Here is an 18,326-nt window from a genome sequence, read left to right as displayed (position 1 = left end):
ATCTAAGGCTGAAGAACATATAGCTGAACCTTGCACCATACAGACAGTTCCAGTGTAAAGCAAACATACTGTGCAGATGACTCTGCAGCTGCACGCACAATGCATCATTATCAACATAAACAACCTGCCTTCTTTAATAATCTCTGTTCTATTTTATTGGCATGTAATCAACATTAATTGCTTTAACAGGCCAATGTAGATACTTCTTGTTGGTTTTCCTCAAATACAAAAGTGCTATTTTTACCCACAATGTGTGCTTTTGTCCTCTGATGCTGTTGGCCTTGATTCTTATCAGGAGCTGTCCTACTAGCAACATCCTTTGTTGCCAGAAAAAACGCACATAAGCACACATCCAGAAAACACATGATGGGAAAGCTAGAGGAGCCATCAGTCTTTTGCTGTTTTCAGCTCCACTTCTCTTAGCATTTTTATTTTTGTCTCTAGCTTACTTTTTCTGTGGCAGAGTAGACTTTTTAGTCAACACACACACCCACACACACACTGTGGGATATCACTTCCTGTCAAGCAAACTGTCAAAATCTTGGCTTCCTGTTTGTGAGCTGTTCTCACAGATCAGGGGAGGAGTGAACACTGTGGCCACCCACCCATCCTGTGGGATTGGCAATAAAAATAACCATTCTTTCTCTTTACCAACTTTAATCCTCAGTTCTATCACATGATTTGTATGGTGCACAAAAAAACAAGGTCGCAAAACGACTTCAACAAAGCATCTATACAACTCAGCATGCTTTGTCTACCCTCTTTGATGAAGTTTCAGTGGTGCCAGATCTTTCTCATAATTCGGTGCATTATTTGTCATCTTGAAAAAGACAACACATACAAAGTAACTGTGCATTATTATTTGTAAGAATCAACCAGAGATCTGACAAACATCTGCTTTTCCATGTCAGAAGCAAAGCATGTAATGTCATTTACTGATGCTTTCAGTTTTAACTCACTTCACCATAGTCCACTGAGACTCTTCTAGTCAAGTTAGTTTTTATTTTATTATATTTAGTTTTTTTTGTCAGCCAGTGCACATTACAATAGAAGGTAGCCCCAGCCCAGTAGGTCATCGTCTTCTCCTCCTCATTATGCCCAATAACATTTTGCCCAGTGCTTCCCCCTGGGGGGGAGGGGGGTTGAGCCACGTCAATGGTGACACTGTCCAATACATGGATGTACATTAAGGTCTGATCTATTTAGTAAATTGCAGAACACGGAGAAAGGGGCAACAAAATCCACTAGGACAAGCTGAATAAAGGTGAGATTTGTACTTTATTAGCAGTGTTTTCAATCATCACGGTCTACTTTTACAAGAGAAAAGACTGTCGCCACAATGTGGTTACTCTTGCATAACCTAATGTTACACGAGTCTGATTTGTTTACCCATCTCCATTAAAGTACAATGCACAGCTGTTTAATGACTGTTTCTGCGACATGCATCCATCTGAACGTGGCTAGGAAGCTAACAAAATGCGCAGGGAAAATATTTCAAGGAGGAATTATAAATAGGAGGAATCGTTCGCAGTGCAAGCTGGCACACATCAAATGCACAGTGCCAACATGCAATGTGGTTAACTGATGGGAGAAGCTGAACCTAGGCTATAACCACATCTCAGAAGAAAAAATTGCCTATAAGAGCACTGTTTCAACAAAAATATAAGTGTGCTGCCTGTGTCGTTATTCTGACAAGTCCACTGTTTAGCCCAACATTATATATTTTGTCAATTTAAATAGGTCGAAATTTAAATATTGCATCATGCAAGCTGTCTTTTATTGATTTTTAAATGCTCAGAAATCTGTTCCTGTCACTCTTTTGGATTTAATTACTGACATTAATGTGGTCGAAATCATCAATGAAATTCATGCCAGTTGATTTTCTGACAGTCTAGGGTATTTTATATTAAAAAAGGTAGAAAGAAGAATGAACGGTTGAATAGTCACACTGAATAGCCAACTGACAGTCAACTGACAAAATCCTTAGTCAGGTACAGCTATACTTTACAGCAGCTCAAATAAATTATACTGTAGTGTGACCAAACCCTGACCTGCACCTGAGCTGCACTTGATAAGCTAATCAGCACACTTTAAAAATGCTTTCAATAAAACGGAGCCGCCATTTTAAATTTCTGTCAACAGGATGCATTACTGAGTTTTGAACTGTAAAAAGAAAATGAGTTTGGGCATGTCTATACTTGCTGCCTGCAAACATGAAAGTCACTCTAACTTAGTGCTGTGTTAGGAGAGAGGGTAGACTGTGCAAGACAGAAAGAAAAAGGCAGGTACAACTGTAAAATTCTAGTGCAACTTTGATTCCTGGAGAAAAAAAGCACAGCTATATGTTGTATTTCACAGTGTATCTGAAATAATAAGCTTAGACATTAGAGCTTGGCTGAAAAATCCTCCCAACAGGTAGCACCATGGGAGACGGCATAGGTTTAGACTAGTGCTGCCTCTAACAAATGTGTTAGCATTTAATCATTTAGTCTGCACAAGCTCTGAGTCAAGGGACCAAAGCTTCAAAGACACTTAACTTTCATACAAGAAAGAGAAGAGCAGCAAATTCTTATACTTGAGAGGTCTGAACAAATAAATATGTACATTTTGCCTGTTAATGAATGGCTTAAATGATCATTATTAAAACTGATAATTGATGTTTTGTCAACCGACTCATTGTTTAGTTTAAACGATTGACCTTGGCATGAATAAGTCACCTAGCTGGTTATGATTACAATAACCAACTGCCTTTTAAAAATTTTTAGCAACTAAAAAAATCTGATTACATCTTCTTCACAAATGTTAACACTACAATTCATTTTTATACTGATATAAAATGAACTTTATTGACTGCTAATGAAACTACAGCTTTCTCACAATAATTATTTGACTTGTAGTGTGATTAAAAAAAACAAAACAATAAGAAATTACAGGTAAAAAGTAAACTGTGACAGGTCAGAGTGGTTAAAACACTGTACGCCATAGTTTCTGTGCCCTTTTCACTGAATAGTGATACCACCCTAAAAAATGTCAGCAATGTAGCCTGCTGAGTGAATAGTAAATACATTTGGTCCAATTGCATTACAGAAGGAAACACTGGCCTGAGTAGAAAGGAGGGCTGCAACCAATGCAGAAAGAAGCCTAAAATATGATTATGGGGAGAGGATGATGATTATCAAGCCACCGGGGCATTAGTGATATGCAAGATACATTGTTCTTTAGGGTCCATTAGAGCTCTCAGCACCGCTCATGGGGAACCCATTAGAGACAACTACTTTAACTTCCTAAGTGGCACAGACAAATGGACTTGGAGAAAATCGACTGTTCCACTCTCATCTCCCTGCCTAGGTACAAACAAAGCTGCAGTGTGCCAGCTAGGCTCAGCCAGGGCCAATGAAGTGAAGACTGTGCAAGTTCTCCCCCTCCATCAACAGAACAAAGCAGCAGTAGCACAAAACAGGATCAGTCAGTCAGATGTTCACTGCTCTCTAACGTGATTAATAGTGACGCAAGTCAAGGGTGCTAATTAATGCTGCCATGGCAAACCAAGCCAAAGAGATGAAAGCACCATGCTCAGATACAAAGGCTTTCTCTGTTGTGCCTCAAAGGCTTGGGCTATGGCTCAGGAGGTAGAGCGGTCTTCCCCCAACACACTCCCCCCAGTCCATGTCTAAGTGTCCTTGGGCAAGACACTGGACCCCAAGTTGCTCCCAATAACCAGAGCAGCACCTTGCAGGAACAGTGCTGCCATTGGTGTGTGTGTGCGTGTGTGAGTTGGCGCTGCAGATGGCTGCCTTCGTTCTGTACAAATTCCTTGTGTGTGTAACATACTTGGCCAGTAAAAGTCATTATTTCTATGCAATAACGGACTGAATAACAATATAAAATAATTGCAACCATCTTTTAATATAGTTTATAGCAATATTACTGCTGTTGGAATGGGTTTCTATGGGGATAATATGGAGTTCTTAACAAAATGTAACATGTTTACTGGTGGATTTACTTCCATGCTGACACTGGAGCAGCAACTGTCTGCTCTCACACCTGTTGCTGCTGGTTGCAAAGCAGCAGTCATTGAAAAATGGCACTGGATATGTTCTCTGAGACAAAAGCTGTTCAACTCTCTTAGCACTCCATAATATAAATGCCATACTACACTGTTTATACATGTGGTTAAGAAATAACACCCACTGTGCTGAAAACTAAAACTGCAATTACAGTTATTTTCTTGGGGCAAACACAAAAAACAATGGCAATTTATTAATAACCAGCAAACTGAAAAAGAACTTTTATTATTATTATAATATGATTTTAAAAAAATCAGCCAATGATCCTTTTAGATGTCAATGGTAAAATTAAATTGGGTCAATTTGTATTTTTGGAATCTGGTATTGGGGACTGACAGAATAAATGAAAATGGATACAGGTGTAAACAACACTCAGCAGCGACTTTACAAATGGCAGTGGTGAGGTATTTAACTTAAACATTGTAAACAAGGCCAGAGACAGACGAGCCGATATACACCACACACGCGTCATTTATTTTTAAGCTTTCACCCATAAACACCACCTCAAACACTTTCGGACTTCACATAAAAATGTTTTAGAACTAAACACTGTTCTGTGAACTTGTTTAGCGATATCAAGGCCAAGTAAAAGGTCTTTCCTTGATCATTTAACTCACCTACACCGTCTTCGGATTTTAACACCATGGTGTCTGGGCTTCGTAGGTCCGATTCCAAAAAGTTTCCAGAGGTTTCCGAGTGTCAAAACTTTGACTTGATACAATTTTCTAATACTATAAAGGATTTTTTCGCTTTTTATTGTCGAGTTAAATATTCCAGGGAGGTTGCTTCCTCAGGAAGAGTTTCTTTCGATAGCCCGAAGGGAGTGGTTTGACGAGACGGAGGACCTTAAACAAGCTTTCCTACGCACAATCCTCTGCCAAGTAGAAAGAAATAAAACAAACTTCCGGTTATGACTTTCACAATAAAGCTCGCAAGAACGCGACACATTTTAGAAAGCATTAGAAATGTACTTGTACCTATAGAAAATGTATTTTAATAGTAAGTGATGTCAAAACACTTGGCTGCTAAACAATATATGCAATTGTTTAACTACAAATATGGACGGCTGATTAACTGAATATTAAATACTAATTATAATGTTTGCGATATTTTGAAGGAAAGCCGGCGCTATATCCGGTAACAGTCCCTGTGTCTGCCCAATGACGTTGTTCAGGTTAAAGGTGCAGCAGTTAGGTAAAATGACGCGTCTGACGCATCTCTCTGTCAGTTTCAAACCAACACACACACATATACACAACACTGTTGGGACAGGGTCAGGTGGGGCCACGGTGGGAGTGACTAGCACAGAGACACGGCAGTTCACTGCTGCTGATCTTGCGTATATTGCTGCGTTTGATTCACCACATCCGCGAAGACTAGATGTCTGTGTGCAGTCAGTGCACACAGTTACAGTAACACCTGTCTGTGGCAGAGACATAATACAAACACACCTGAACACCTGATGAATATTCCCATAGATTATATCAGTTAGTACTACCAAACTTTAAGGTATTTTGTAATTTAAAAAAAGTATTTAAACTTGAAATAACATATAAACTAGCTGAAAGCTATCATCCTAAAAGCTATAAATACAAATAGTCCACTGCAGCTGTTTATAAAATCATTATGTATAGTTTCTGTGCTTCAGGGTCGCTTGTCATTACACTGTCACAGATCAACATGTCAGAAACCACACACCAATGTGTTATTAATGATAAAACTGGTTCTACCAAATCCTTGTGTGGCTGAGAAACATGATTTATGCCTGACCAGACTCTTCTCAGAAATAAAAGCCAGATTTTTTCTGGATTTATTAGCTACTTTTACAGTATATTCACATTATATATAGTACCTCTCATCCAAGTTGCATCTGATGGGGCCTAAGGAGACATTTGTTGGTTGTATATCTTATGGAAAAAACAGACAGGTGAGCTACGCTTTCCATCTGTTTATAAAAGTGAATAAATCAGCCTGCTGTTTTTACAGCACCTGCACAACTGCTACTGTCAGATAGGAAAGGGCCAAGCCTGTTATTGTCTGCTGGTGAATACAATACGATCAAAAGGAATGCACTAACAGCCAAAGACAGAAGCCAAGCAGAGTGAGAAAACAGATCCTTTCCATTTTTCTTTTCTCTCTCTAACCCTATCTAATGACCCGTGAGAAAAAAATGTGCAAGAAGATGGATGTCTAGATGCATTTTAATTGTGTTAACTCCAGACCAGATACTGGAATTCATTCCTTGTTTGAAAATCATATTGGCTTAGAGATTAAAATTATTAAAACGCTGAAAAGCCAGTCTCCATGGCTACTTACTTTTAGGGGCTCATCTTCCATCTATGGGACATGAATGCCTTGTTTTTGCAGTCCAAACTCAACAACTGACAATGTAGTCTCTGTGAAGTGAACCCTGTTCACAAAACGTTTGAACTCATTGTTACAAGTTCATCTGTGCTAAAGAATTCAGAACGAGTGGAACCAGAGAAATGAAAAGCTCATATGTTGATACCAGCATAGTGTAATGTTGTCTTCAACTTCCTGAGCTACACAATCAGTCATGTACAACAATCCTCAAGCAATGTTATGTTAATAAGGTGTTTATGCAAACATCTAATTAACGTCATACTGGATTATAGACTATAAAGAGGTTTCTGTTCATGAATGTGGGTGGCATAGTGTAACAGTGGTTAACACTGCTGCCTCAAAGCAAGAATATTCTGGGTTTGAGCCCAGGCGGACCAGGGCCTTTCCGTGCAGAGTCTGCTTGTTCTCCCTGTGCCTGCGTGGGTTCTCTCCGGGTACTCCGGCTTCCTCCCACATTCCAGAGACATGCAGCTTAGGTTGCCCCTAGGAGTGAGTGTGGGTGTGTGTGGTTGTCTGTCTCTAAGTATAAGCCCTGTGACAAACTGATGACCTGTCCAGGGTGTAACCCCGGCTCTCGCCCAATGTTCGCTGGGACCGGTATCATGTGACCGCCACAAAACCAGAAGAATACAAACATCCGATGGTGAAGATGAATAGTCATTTACAATGAAGACAGCAACAAAAATATCCAACTGGAGACAAAACGTGACTCAGGAACTTCTGTTGTTAAGAGCTGGCGCCAGACTCGTTAGACAAAGTTAAGAAACAGCAAGAGACTTGGTTGTTTATGACCAAATTAAAAACTGGCTACGTGACCACATCATGTCGCGCTTCCTGTGTGCTCCATCCAGGAGCCCCAATGTTTAAACAAAACAGGGTATTTCCAGCAGGTGAGAATGCGGCTGACTTGGACTATTTCCTGTTGTGTGGTACACGTGTGAAAGGGCAACTCTGGACAATATGTTTGTATGTAACAGAGCTAATCCTCATAAGAAACTCTGGTTTGCAACGTGCTTAGGCCTGTGTGTCGCAAGTCAATCTTCAAAACACATCTACAGCTGCAGCATAGTAACAGTAATTGATGAGTAACTTACTATATAAGCACAATATACAGCTGTTATTGTGCAACTGGTTGCCAGTAATTTACTGTAAATGTACCATCATGTCTTTTACAATGTGGTTGACTGTCTAACTAAATTTCAAAGATGACTTTAAATAGCAAGCCAGCATCTCATTGTAGGGTGTATTTGGTGTAAGTAACCATTTTTTTTATAAATGTGAGTCTTGTGAGAGACAAACTACCAAAAACAATAGTCAAAATTTATGCAGCAGAGCCTGAGATCTCTGGACTTTTAGCCCCTGGTGTTAGCCAAGCTCTAAAAACACTGGATCCTCAAAAATGCAAGTCGATAGTGTTGGTCAGTTAGGTCCCCGATGTTTTGTGAAGGTCCATATGGTACAAACTCTTCACATTTATTATGCAGGCTTTTGAATAAAATGCTGCAGCCTCCAAACTCAAGCAGAAATGTTCTCAAATTTTAGAAAACACCCTCCGAATACAGTCAGATGATACAAATAGGGATACTTGCCTGGACACATGACTGGTTCCAGTACGGCTTCCAACTCTCCACAATCATCACTTCAAATGCAACTGCACAACCGGCTCATTCCTGAAACTACAGGAATACCATTATTGCTAATTTGGCTAGAACAGCAAAGCTATATGTTTGAGCCTGTGGTTTGATTGACCCAAATTACATGGCCAAAAATAACCTGTAGCCTAAGAGTGACCCCTGCTGATCATTTGAAGTAATTACGGTTCTACCTTTAGAATAAAGAAGCAGTGCAGTACAGTAGAGGAATTGAACTTACTGTGAGTTCATAAATGATATCTGGACTGAGGCAATCTCTAAAACACCCCCAAGGGCCAGACACAATTACACACCTACTCACATATTTGTAATGTGATGTTTCTAAACATGTGGCTAGTTGGAAGTTGGTGTCAACAGCTTGCAACAAATAAACTCCAGGCATGAAAAATGACTCTCTTTCCATTAAGATTACTGCATGCATGTTAGACATCCTTTGGCATAAGCAGTGGATTTAGTTTTGTTGCTCCATGCATGAGATGATTTTGAAACCATTGCTTTCCTTTTGCAGGTGCAGTCAGAGGTAATGAGACCTTTGGATCGATCCATCCTATAATTTTCGTGTTGAGAGTGGGTGCAGACTGGAGCGATAAATTACTGACATGAGTCACATCTAGCTCTCAAGTCACCTTTCTAATGTGGGTGTGGGTGGGAAATATAAAGCATATACAGTAGATAAAGCTTTATTATATGTGACATGTTCTTTATATATGTTTAAATGCAAGACAACTTACCTTCCCTAGCAGCCTACAGTAGAGCTCCCCTACATTTATACACAAATATACTGTACATACAAAATTATTGTTGTGACTTCAAAAATCTGTTTCAGAAAGAGGATGTGAAATGCAGTGAGCTCCTGGTAAAGTGGGGCAGCTAAGAGCCTGTCGTTCTTCTTCAGGCTACAGTCACAGTATTTTGCATTCAGTTTAGCGCTGTAGCCTCACAGCAAGACGGTTTCGTGTTCGAACCCAGGGCCTTTCTGTGTAGAGTTTCCATGTTCCCCCTGTGCCTGTGTGGGTTCTCTCCAGGTACCCCAGCTTCCTCCCATAGTCCAAAGACAAGCAGCTTAGGTTGACTGGTGACTCTAAATTGCCCTTAGGAGTGAGTGTGTGTGTGTGTATGTGTGTGTGGTTGTTTGTCTACATGTCAGTCCTGTGACAGACTGGTGACCTGTCCAGGGTGGGCCCTGCCTCTCACCCAATGTCAGCTGGAATTGGTTCCAGCCCCCCGTGACCCTATTCAGGAATAAGAGATATAGATAATGGATGGAGGGATGCATTCAGTTCTGCCACTGACATGGCCACCTCAACAAGCGCTATCACAACCTGATGAAGCAAGTGTTCATCTGTAACTGAATATGCATGAGTCTGACTAACGAAGGCATGAAAGCTTGATGAGTTTGAAGCCAGAACATCGACACATTCATGGAACAATAGGACTTACAGCTGTGTGGATTTAATCTGCCTCTGTCTGGATTCCCACACACTCCTCTTTGCAGCAGCTCACTAGCAGAGCCTGCCTGGTTCAACATCCAAAACATGTCAAACTGTGCATTACTAAAGAAAAAGAGTTCTGTCAGGCACAAAACTACCATAACTATTCTTATTTGATCTGTGGGTCTAGCTCCAGAGGGGTGGGGGCCTTCTACATGTTTATAGCCAGGGACCCATTGCCTCATGATCTATCCATGCACACAACTCTCATGTCAGAGAGGCCTGGCACACCCGCATCGCTCTTCCCCAAACCTTGTAGCAGCACTGTTATTAATCAGCTAAATTACTATCATGTCTACTTAAAGCCGTGCACTGCCTGCCATCTCTCTCAGCCTGTGTTCTGTGAAGCCTTGTGCATCTTGAGTCACACTCACAGTGACTGTGAATGTTAGACTCGCAGAAACATTTAAAGTTGGAAAGGGCACTGACATAACACTGTGCATGTGCTTAATTCATTTAGATGGAAAGGAGAAGTCTGCATCCCTTGTGAAACATAAACACTTTGGGAAATGGCACATCACTACATGAGGACAGCCAGTGAAGTGTTTCTTTTTCTTACTAATATTTGCACTTGTTTTCTCTAACAGCTCATGTCAAACAGCATTGTGATTTAATAGTGTTACAGGCCCAATATGAACTTGCTGGACAAGCATTAGATGAGTCATACATGAATCACTTGCATGATTCATGATCAAAAACAGAAACATTAACACTTACAGTACACTGTCCAATTGCTTCCCACTTCTACAGGCCCAAAATGCAATGGCTGCCAACAAAATATGAATGTTTTTATTACAGTTTAAGCAAAAAATCTGACACTTGCAGGCGGTTGACAACTGAAGTGAAGCCTTTGGGAATGTATCGCTTCATTTTCAGCCCACAAATTGGACTGGAAGCTAAATATCCAAATGACAAACCAGCATTTATCTAGAACTCATGATATTTTTTCAATTCCAAATATGTCAGTCAATTTAGTTTGCTTCACAGAAATTCTCAGCTAACACCACAGCAATCCAGATGACTTTCCTTCTTGAATAACCACAACACAAAAGTGTTCTCTTTTCATTCACGTCCCTAGTGCTGATTCAGGTGTTTTGAAATGGCTGAGACAGCATTGCTTCCCCTTGATACACACTCAGTCAGCTGATTCAACACTGTCTGCCAACACTCGCAATGGGAACCTGAACACCACCCCACAGTGCAAAGTAATGAAGCGATACTTAACAACCAATCCAAAACAATAGACCACAAACACACACATCACTATTCAGATCTTGTTATGACTACAGAATGAAAGAACAAATCTGGAAATATGGAGACAGATGGTGAGCATAAACAAACTCCGAAAGATACCAACACTAGCCAGCCTCACTCCTTCCTGCTCCTCCATCTGTAATTAAACTGGGAAACACAGAGAGATGTTCGTCGTGGTTTAGGATGTGATAGCCAGTAAACACAACGCCATCCACATTATGGAAGGACAAAGCAACTATTGGCAAGAAGAGATGTTTACATGCACAGCCAGGCAGGACAGGAGCACAAACATGAGCCCGTCACAATGCAGAGAATATGCGCTTGACAAGCTGCATTTTTACCTGAGGTTTCAGGGTTTTCATGTACCAGGGGGAACTACTACTGAAGACTGCATTTGCTCTGTAGGTAGCCTACGTAATATTATTAGCTCTCTCCCAGTGCATGTGCCCAGGGCAGGGTTTTAAGTTGTACTAAATGAGAGAGCCTCCTTAAGCCACAAGAAGCTCCCTCTATTTCTGTCCAATGGTTTGTGCCAGTGGTCACACAAACACGTACAAGCACATGGACACTGTCAATCAACAGGTTATATAGAGAGAAGTCACTGAAAACTAACTGTAATCATCCATCCATCCATCCAGTCTATCATAGGCTTATCACATGGTTTTAAAATAATTACAGAGTGTTTTATGCCAGAGGGTCTCGGCACACAGGCCAACAAACATGCAATTCAAGGCTCACGTTCAGACTTTACCTGGCGCTTGCTGGATTGGCTTCACAGCTGGACACAAGAATGTCTGAAGGCTCGACACGCAAAGTTCACTCACTGTCCCCATAGCTGCAGTGTGGAAATTGTGGAAATTGCGTGTGAAGGTATGTGTCTGCTAGCAGCTGTGTTAATGTCCAAACTGCTCCCTCTTGACAATTCAGAAGGCGTTCAAGGGAAGTAGCAAAGGCCCAGGTACCCTGCCGCTGCCGGCAGTCAATCTGAGCTCCCAGCTGCTCTGACCGTGAAGAAGAGACTCCAACTATAAGGTCCTGCTTTGTTTCCACTCTGCTTCAGCTAATCCCCCAGTCGGATGAATTCGCCGCTCCCCAGGGCCAGTGGCTCACACTCACCTACTTTCTCTTCCCCCTCGATTAGACTGCACAACTTGCTAGGACGCTGAAATCACTTCTGCTTTCTCACCGTTCCCCTTTCGCACGAGTGTCTCAGCCTCTCTCTACCCTCCTCTGCTCTTTCTCTCTCTTTTATTCTCTCTCTTTCTCTCCCACTTGCACTCTCTTGCTACTTATTCAGATATTCTTAGACCTTATAGACTCCACACACAAATTCAAAACTAAGTTTACAGTTAAAGCATGATATTAATGTATCAAAATGAATTTTCTATAACTTTTTCTGCAACAACATATGCCTGATAAAACATATAAAGAGAGAGAGAGATGTCGAGGAAAATCAATTAAAGAAACGATGAAGGAGAAATTCAAAGTTTTACTATGCACGACAGTCACGGCAAACTAACAACAGCAGTCGTTCTGCTTTGTGCGCTGCAGCTTTTGGATTCTGTCTCCTCTCTTGGTTGCTTTTAGCTTCCAGTCACTCATCAGTTTTGGATTCAGAAGTCCTGTACATAAAATCAAGATTTCCCTGTTGCTGAGCAACGAGATAGAGGAAATTATTTGCTCCTGGGCAAAATAGCTATGAGCCATTTGTTTTGATTACATTATTTTCGTACCAACTGAGAGTTATTGCATTTAATAAAAAACACATTTTAGGGTCTTGGAGCCACATAACACACATGGATTCTTCCACTGTCGCTCACACACACACGTCGTCTCACAACAAAAACTGGTGTAGTTCTGTCACAGATGTTTTTCCATTTTGGATTTTCACTTCCTTTCGTTAAGTGTAAAATGTTTACTTTCACTCTCTGAAGTAGCCCTCCTGTCTGTCACACAGTGTGTCTGCCACTCCTTTCTCACAGCCTCTTGCATTCAGTGTAAGTCATGAATTCATTCTTCAACTCTGCCCTGTCTGTCAATCATGCTGTTGAGGGCGCCATGACAGCCCTCGAGCTAGGTGGCAATTACTGAATGTGATAAGGTAGATATGACACGTGCTGCATCTGTACCGTTTTCATGACTATGACATCACTTCTAATCTAATCATCATTTCCCATTTCGTCAGTCTCAGACTGACCCCTGTGCGAACTGGCTACTTTAAAATGGTGCATTACCCAAAGGAATGGTCATGTCACAAGAAGACTGGCAGCACAGCATTCACTGAAGTCAGCACAAATGTTTCCCTTCCCTACTTTAGTATGGATTCTCACCCTCTGCTCAACTCCACCTTGCAGTTCCCCTCTGAATGAAAGTATGTTGTCAGCAACTGACAGAGCACCTGAGGAGAATATGAACATGTAAACAGGTGGGTGGGTGGAGGGACAGATGGATAGATAGATAGATATAGACAGACAGACAGATAGATGCTGTCATTCTATTACACTGAACTGTTAAGTGGCCATAGCTCCACACAGAAAGCTGAAAGTCTACCGATAAAGGCCATAAAGGCACATTAACCTTAACAATAACATTCCAATTCATTATGTTTAATAGTGGCTCATATGGACTTGTTAGTTAAAGTGAAAGCTACCTGACACTTGCAGCACCAGATGCAGTCACTGAGAGCTTGGAACAATCTGGACAACCTTTAGGGGAAGCGCTGACAGGCGCCTACACTGCCCATACACAATTATCAGTTATATAGTACTATTGGAACACTGGATGACTATTATGTCACATAGAGATCTTTGTGAAAATTTGTCTCAATGGTTTAAATTAATATTAATATGAATTTTTCTAACTTCTACAGTTACAGACTAATAGTTTTTGGCACATAAATATTCAGCTCACTTGACCAAAACGGCCTCCCGAGGGAACACCCGGGGGGGGGGGGGACGTGCTGCTATCTGCCTACTAGAATAGCAAAACCCACTCATATCTACAAAAACATATTACAAGTACATCATTAATCCTGTATGAGCTCAGCTTTTCACAGTTGCTGTTCTATAGCCGATTCTGCAATCTGTGATCGCACATGGAGGTACTTAAAAAAGAATTTTCCTATGTGTTCACATTGCAGAAATTATTTCACGCAAAACGAGATTAAATGTGCACCTGAATCATGACACAAACAACTTCATTTAGCAGGAAAAGTGGCTGATAAGAAGACACGTCTGCATTGTTCTGTATAGGTAGGACTGGAACTGGACCCAAAAGAAAGTTTCCTTGAGCAGCTGTACATGCGTGCCACCATGTGGACACAACATGCAATGACACTTTTATTCTTAGTTCACCTATCAGGCAGAAGGTGTTTGGAGTTTACTGAACAGAAGTTTAAAGCAGAAGTAGCTTTACTTTAGCAATGAAATGTATATATATAGGTGAATAAACTCAGTGGAGCATCCATGTACAAGCAGAAAATCAGAAATCCTTCAGCTCCCACAGCAGACAGCCTACTGGGGGACTCTGCAGAAAATTGGTTATATGTTTGTCTTCTATCATGTATGTAGACAGTCTTCTCTGCACTGAAAAAGTTTCCCCAGCTGGATATAAAACCCACACAGAGCCTGCTGATCTGTGTTAGTGGAACTCCCACTGTACAAAGCAGCCTAACATTAGTGTCAATTTCAGTGACTAACAACAACTGGATGGGCGTGGGGGCATAACTAGCACCTCTGCTGGTACGACTCAGCTGAATATCCTCACCACAGAGGATCCGACTTATCAACCTAAATATAGATTAGGCAAGCTGTGGCGCCCGTTGCCCAATATCCTGTCAAATGTGTTAAAGTGTTAATATCCTTTATTTTTCTTTTCCTTATCTGCATCTCTTTGTGAGTGCTGTTGATTTAATAACGGAAAACAAAGGAACATGTCTGTTATCTAGGTTATAGGAATGTTTATTTTTAGATGTGGGCCTAAACTTTGAGATGACAGATTTAGTTTCTTCTTTGATTTCGATGTCATCTTTTTTTAAAAATGAGAATAAAGATGTGTCTGCAAATGTCCACTGAGATGTTGCTGCTGCTGTCGCTTTGACCGTCTTTCAGTGCTTTGAATGCGAGATGAGCTTAGTACTTGGATAAACCGTTCTCGTCATCACATGGTTAGAAAGTGACAGTATACAGCAGAAAAACAACATATTACAGGCCAGTAGAAGCTACAGTACTTCTGACATGTCAATCACCCAGCTGAGGAGAAGAGGTCGAGATGACAAGTATAACCACAACAACCACACCTGCCGCTATAGTGCACCTCACCAACGAACAGCCGTGCTGCTTTCTCCGTGTGCACATACAGTATTTGCAAAGAAAAACTGAGTTGCACTGGCAGGTGTAGGTAGATTGCAATAAAAACACTGTGACACCCTGCAGCTCAAAGCCTTTGAAGCGAGTCTTAAAACAGACCACACCCAATGAATGGGTACCAGCACATATACAGTAGAAGCAACATCACAGAAACACACTTCCAAACCACAGTATGATAATCCTGTCATAAAATATTAGAAGGCGGCAGCTCATCGCTGTCACACATTTTTGTTGCATAAGTCTAGGCTACGTATAAAACCAGCTTAACCAAAATAAAATGAAGTCTGTCAGAATCGAGCCTTGACAGCTGAGGGATTACTTCTAGCTTCTCTCTTTCTCAGAGTTCAATTATGCTGAACAGCCACAGTGCTCAGGGACAGAAGAGATATGACTTGTACTTACCCATTCAGACAGAGAAGCTGCCGGTTTGACTATGGAGGTGTCGGGGACAGTGAGAGTGTTATCTGAATGTGCTGGGAGCTTCTCTTATGCCTCACACTTTAACAAATAATTACATAATCATAGACTGATTCTTCATCTGAATCGCAAATAAGAAGGTACTAACAAGTGAAGGCTGCTGCAAATAAATAAGATTATCCTTCTCTGGGGTTGATGGCAAACATGCTGTGTGGGCTAAAGTGTCCACTGGAGCCTGATATAATGAAAACGCAATGAACAGACCAAGACAAATTGTTCTTTGGACAGAAGCAAAGACACTATACATGTATGAGAGTAGACCTACAAATCAGTAATCTAGAATGTGTATTTCTAACTAGGCTAAACTAAAACTTTTCTTTCTCTTGTGACTCACAGAAAGTCAACCTTTTTCGCGTGCAGAGCATCAGTTGAAATCTTGCAATGAGGCCAAAGCTGGTGGTTTCTATTCTGAGATGCATTAAGCTCAGAGAAAACCTAAACTGCTAAATAATTGAAATGAGGACTCTGTCATAGCCTAAGCTGAGCCATCAGCTAAACTCATCCTGGCCTGACATCATTATGATGGTCACCCTAGACATGATGTCAGGATGTTGAATTTTCTGGAAGATGGTTAGTTTCAGCAGTGAGGCCAATTTTATAAAAAGGCATTTTGTAAACGTGTGTCATCTATAGAGCCCAGTGTTTGTCACTACATCTATTTTGTGTGTTGTCATAGCTGCAGTGTGATGCTTAATAATTCATCCTACAGATCTTTTTATATCTTTCTGGCAGTGATTACCACAAGGACCACCTGTTTAAAGCTGGCTTAGGCTATACAAAACCCAGCAAGGTATTTCCTTTGCTGTGTATACATTTCCTTAGATAAACAAGTGTTAAACATGGCATAATGCGGACTAGAACTTGGTCTGTACTATGCCATGCTATCATTTCAACAGTCAGACCGGCAGCATGAGCATCTCTACTAGTCTGTCATTTCAGATCAGCTGGCACAGCAGAGCAGGAGACTACAGAGAGACACCACAGCTAAATATACACTCATGGCACTGGTCTGTGGCTTGGACCAAAACATCCACTAAATGCCGAACAGTGCATGAAAACAAACCGTAATTCTCCCCCTGCATCCTGGTGGCTCTGATGCTGCCGGAGGCGTCACTGTCCGGGGATGGCTCTCGACCAGCGCCCGCTGCAATCCGGATACCTCCTTCTTCCCTCCCTTTGTCGTCTCTTCTTCGCTATGGCTTCTCTGTTTCCCCAAGATCTCGGTTTGATAAAGCTCCTAGGTGCTACTTTTCAGCTTGTTGCGGTTCACTTTGTTTACAGAGCCCGTTTAGGATGCTTGTGTCCTGCCACTGCTGGCTGGTGGCCGTTGTGCATCCAGAGAAGCCGGTGCACATGCTGGCCCCTCCTTTCCCAGATGTGATGTCACGCTCGAACTTATCATTAACCAACAACTTTGTGAATACGGGCACGAGTTGTGTCATTTACTGTGCAGAAAACAAAAACTACATGTAAGCAAACAGCGGATTATGTTACATTAATAAAGAATAATTTTGCAGACAACAGCAAGACAACTTTTCTAACGCTTTGGTCTATTGTTTTTTAATGTTTCCCTCCACATTTACACCCCCAGCGGTGAATATTAGTCCAATATTCACTTCCTGTTGGTGAGTGCCTACTAAATGTTCTATGTTCACCGGTCGCTTACTTTGCTTATAGCGTGCATGTTATAAAGAAGACATTTTGTACCTGAAATCAAGTTGCGGGCGCTTCAGGAGGGGAACTACGTGTGACGTCACTGAATGGGCGTGGCCACGAGCCCAGTTCTAATTACTTCTCACTCTTCTTGAAAATGTGATTTTAGCTAAGCCCAACTGGTCTAACAAAAGTATGTCCCTGTGATAATAGCCCCCCCCCCCCCAACCACAGTAACAATGGAAAATATTGACACTGCTCCTTTTTTAAATGAAATTACCTAATTTCTAATGACATAACACAAAAAATAGAAAACCATGGAAGTTGTTGAAGTAAACTGGAGAATCAGCTCACAAAAGTCACAACTTTATTGCAACTTTATAGTTAACTATAATGTGGTAAGATCCACTTTCATTATGAAAGGTCTCTTCCCTGGTCAGCAAAGGTGGTGCAAAATATAGATCCATCAATGCAAACACGTGGACCGTCCACTGAAACTGGTAACTGTTCCCATGTCAGTTTGAGAGTCGTACCCTACATCGATTTCACAGCTGACAAACACGCCCTATGAAAAGGAGACCGTCATAGCCTCTTGTACGGTACACGTTACAGTGACATAGGAAAGGTCTTGCATGGAAACAGACAACTCTCTTATACACAAATGAACATACACATTTGCAGATAAATTCTCAAGTTAACATCCATCAATTGAACCAAGTATTAGTAGCACATTAAAGATTTCATTTCCTTTTGAAATTATATATTTTTACAATAAATCCTATACTCTTTTATAGCCAATTCAAGGCAACATCTCTAGAATGAACAATGCATGGGCCAATCTTTACAGCACTGAAGGGAAACACAGGTAGCATAAATGCACTGTACAGTCTTCTACACTGGCAAAGCATTTTGGTATTAGTTTCTCTATGTATGTGCCTGGATTGGTGCAAGATGATCCCATGTTTTCAACACCTGAAATACTTTGTATGAAACAGTTTCTAA

General features: G+C 41.1%; 1 protein-coding gene across 3 annotated transcripts in view; it reads right to left on the bottom strand.

The window, feature by feature from the left end:
• Nucleotides 1-17,017, bottom strand: part of cyth1a (cytohesin 1a) — a 39,995-nt gene extending 22,978 nt beyond the window's left edge. Inside the window, exon 1 of one of the 3 annotated variants that reach the window (XM_020620965.1) lies at nucleotides 16,735-17,017. In XM_020620965.1, the coding sequence (XP_020476621.1) occupies nucleotides 16,735-16,753 (19 nt within the window). In that variant the 5' untranslated portion in view covers nucleotides 16,754-17,017. Of the gene's footprint in view, nucleotides 1-4,684; nucleotides 4,930-11,578; nucleotides 12,026-16,734 lie in introns of those variants that run through there. The other 2 variants (XM_020620962.1, XM_020620964.1) reach the window with 2 other exon arrangements.
• Between the last annotated feature and the right edge of the window lie 1,309 nt (nucleotides 17,018-18,326).

Source organism: Monopterus albus, unplaced genomic scaffold, assembly GCF_001952655.1.
Source record: "Monopterus albus unplaced genomic scaffold, M_albus_1.0 scaffold251.1, whole genome shotgun sequence".
Taxonomy (NCBI): domain Eukaryota; kingdom Metazoa; phylum Chordata; class Actinopteri; order Synbranchiformes; family Synbranchidae; genus Monopterus; species Monopterus albus.
The sequence above is the reverse complement of the archived record's forward strand: the minus strand, read 5'-3'. Positions and strand labels throughout refer to the sequence as shown.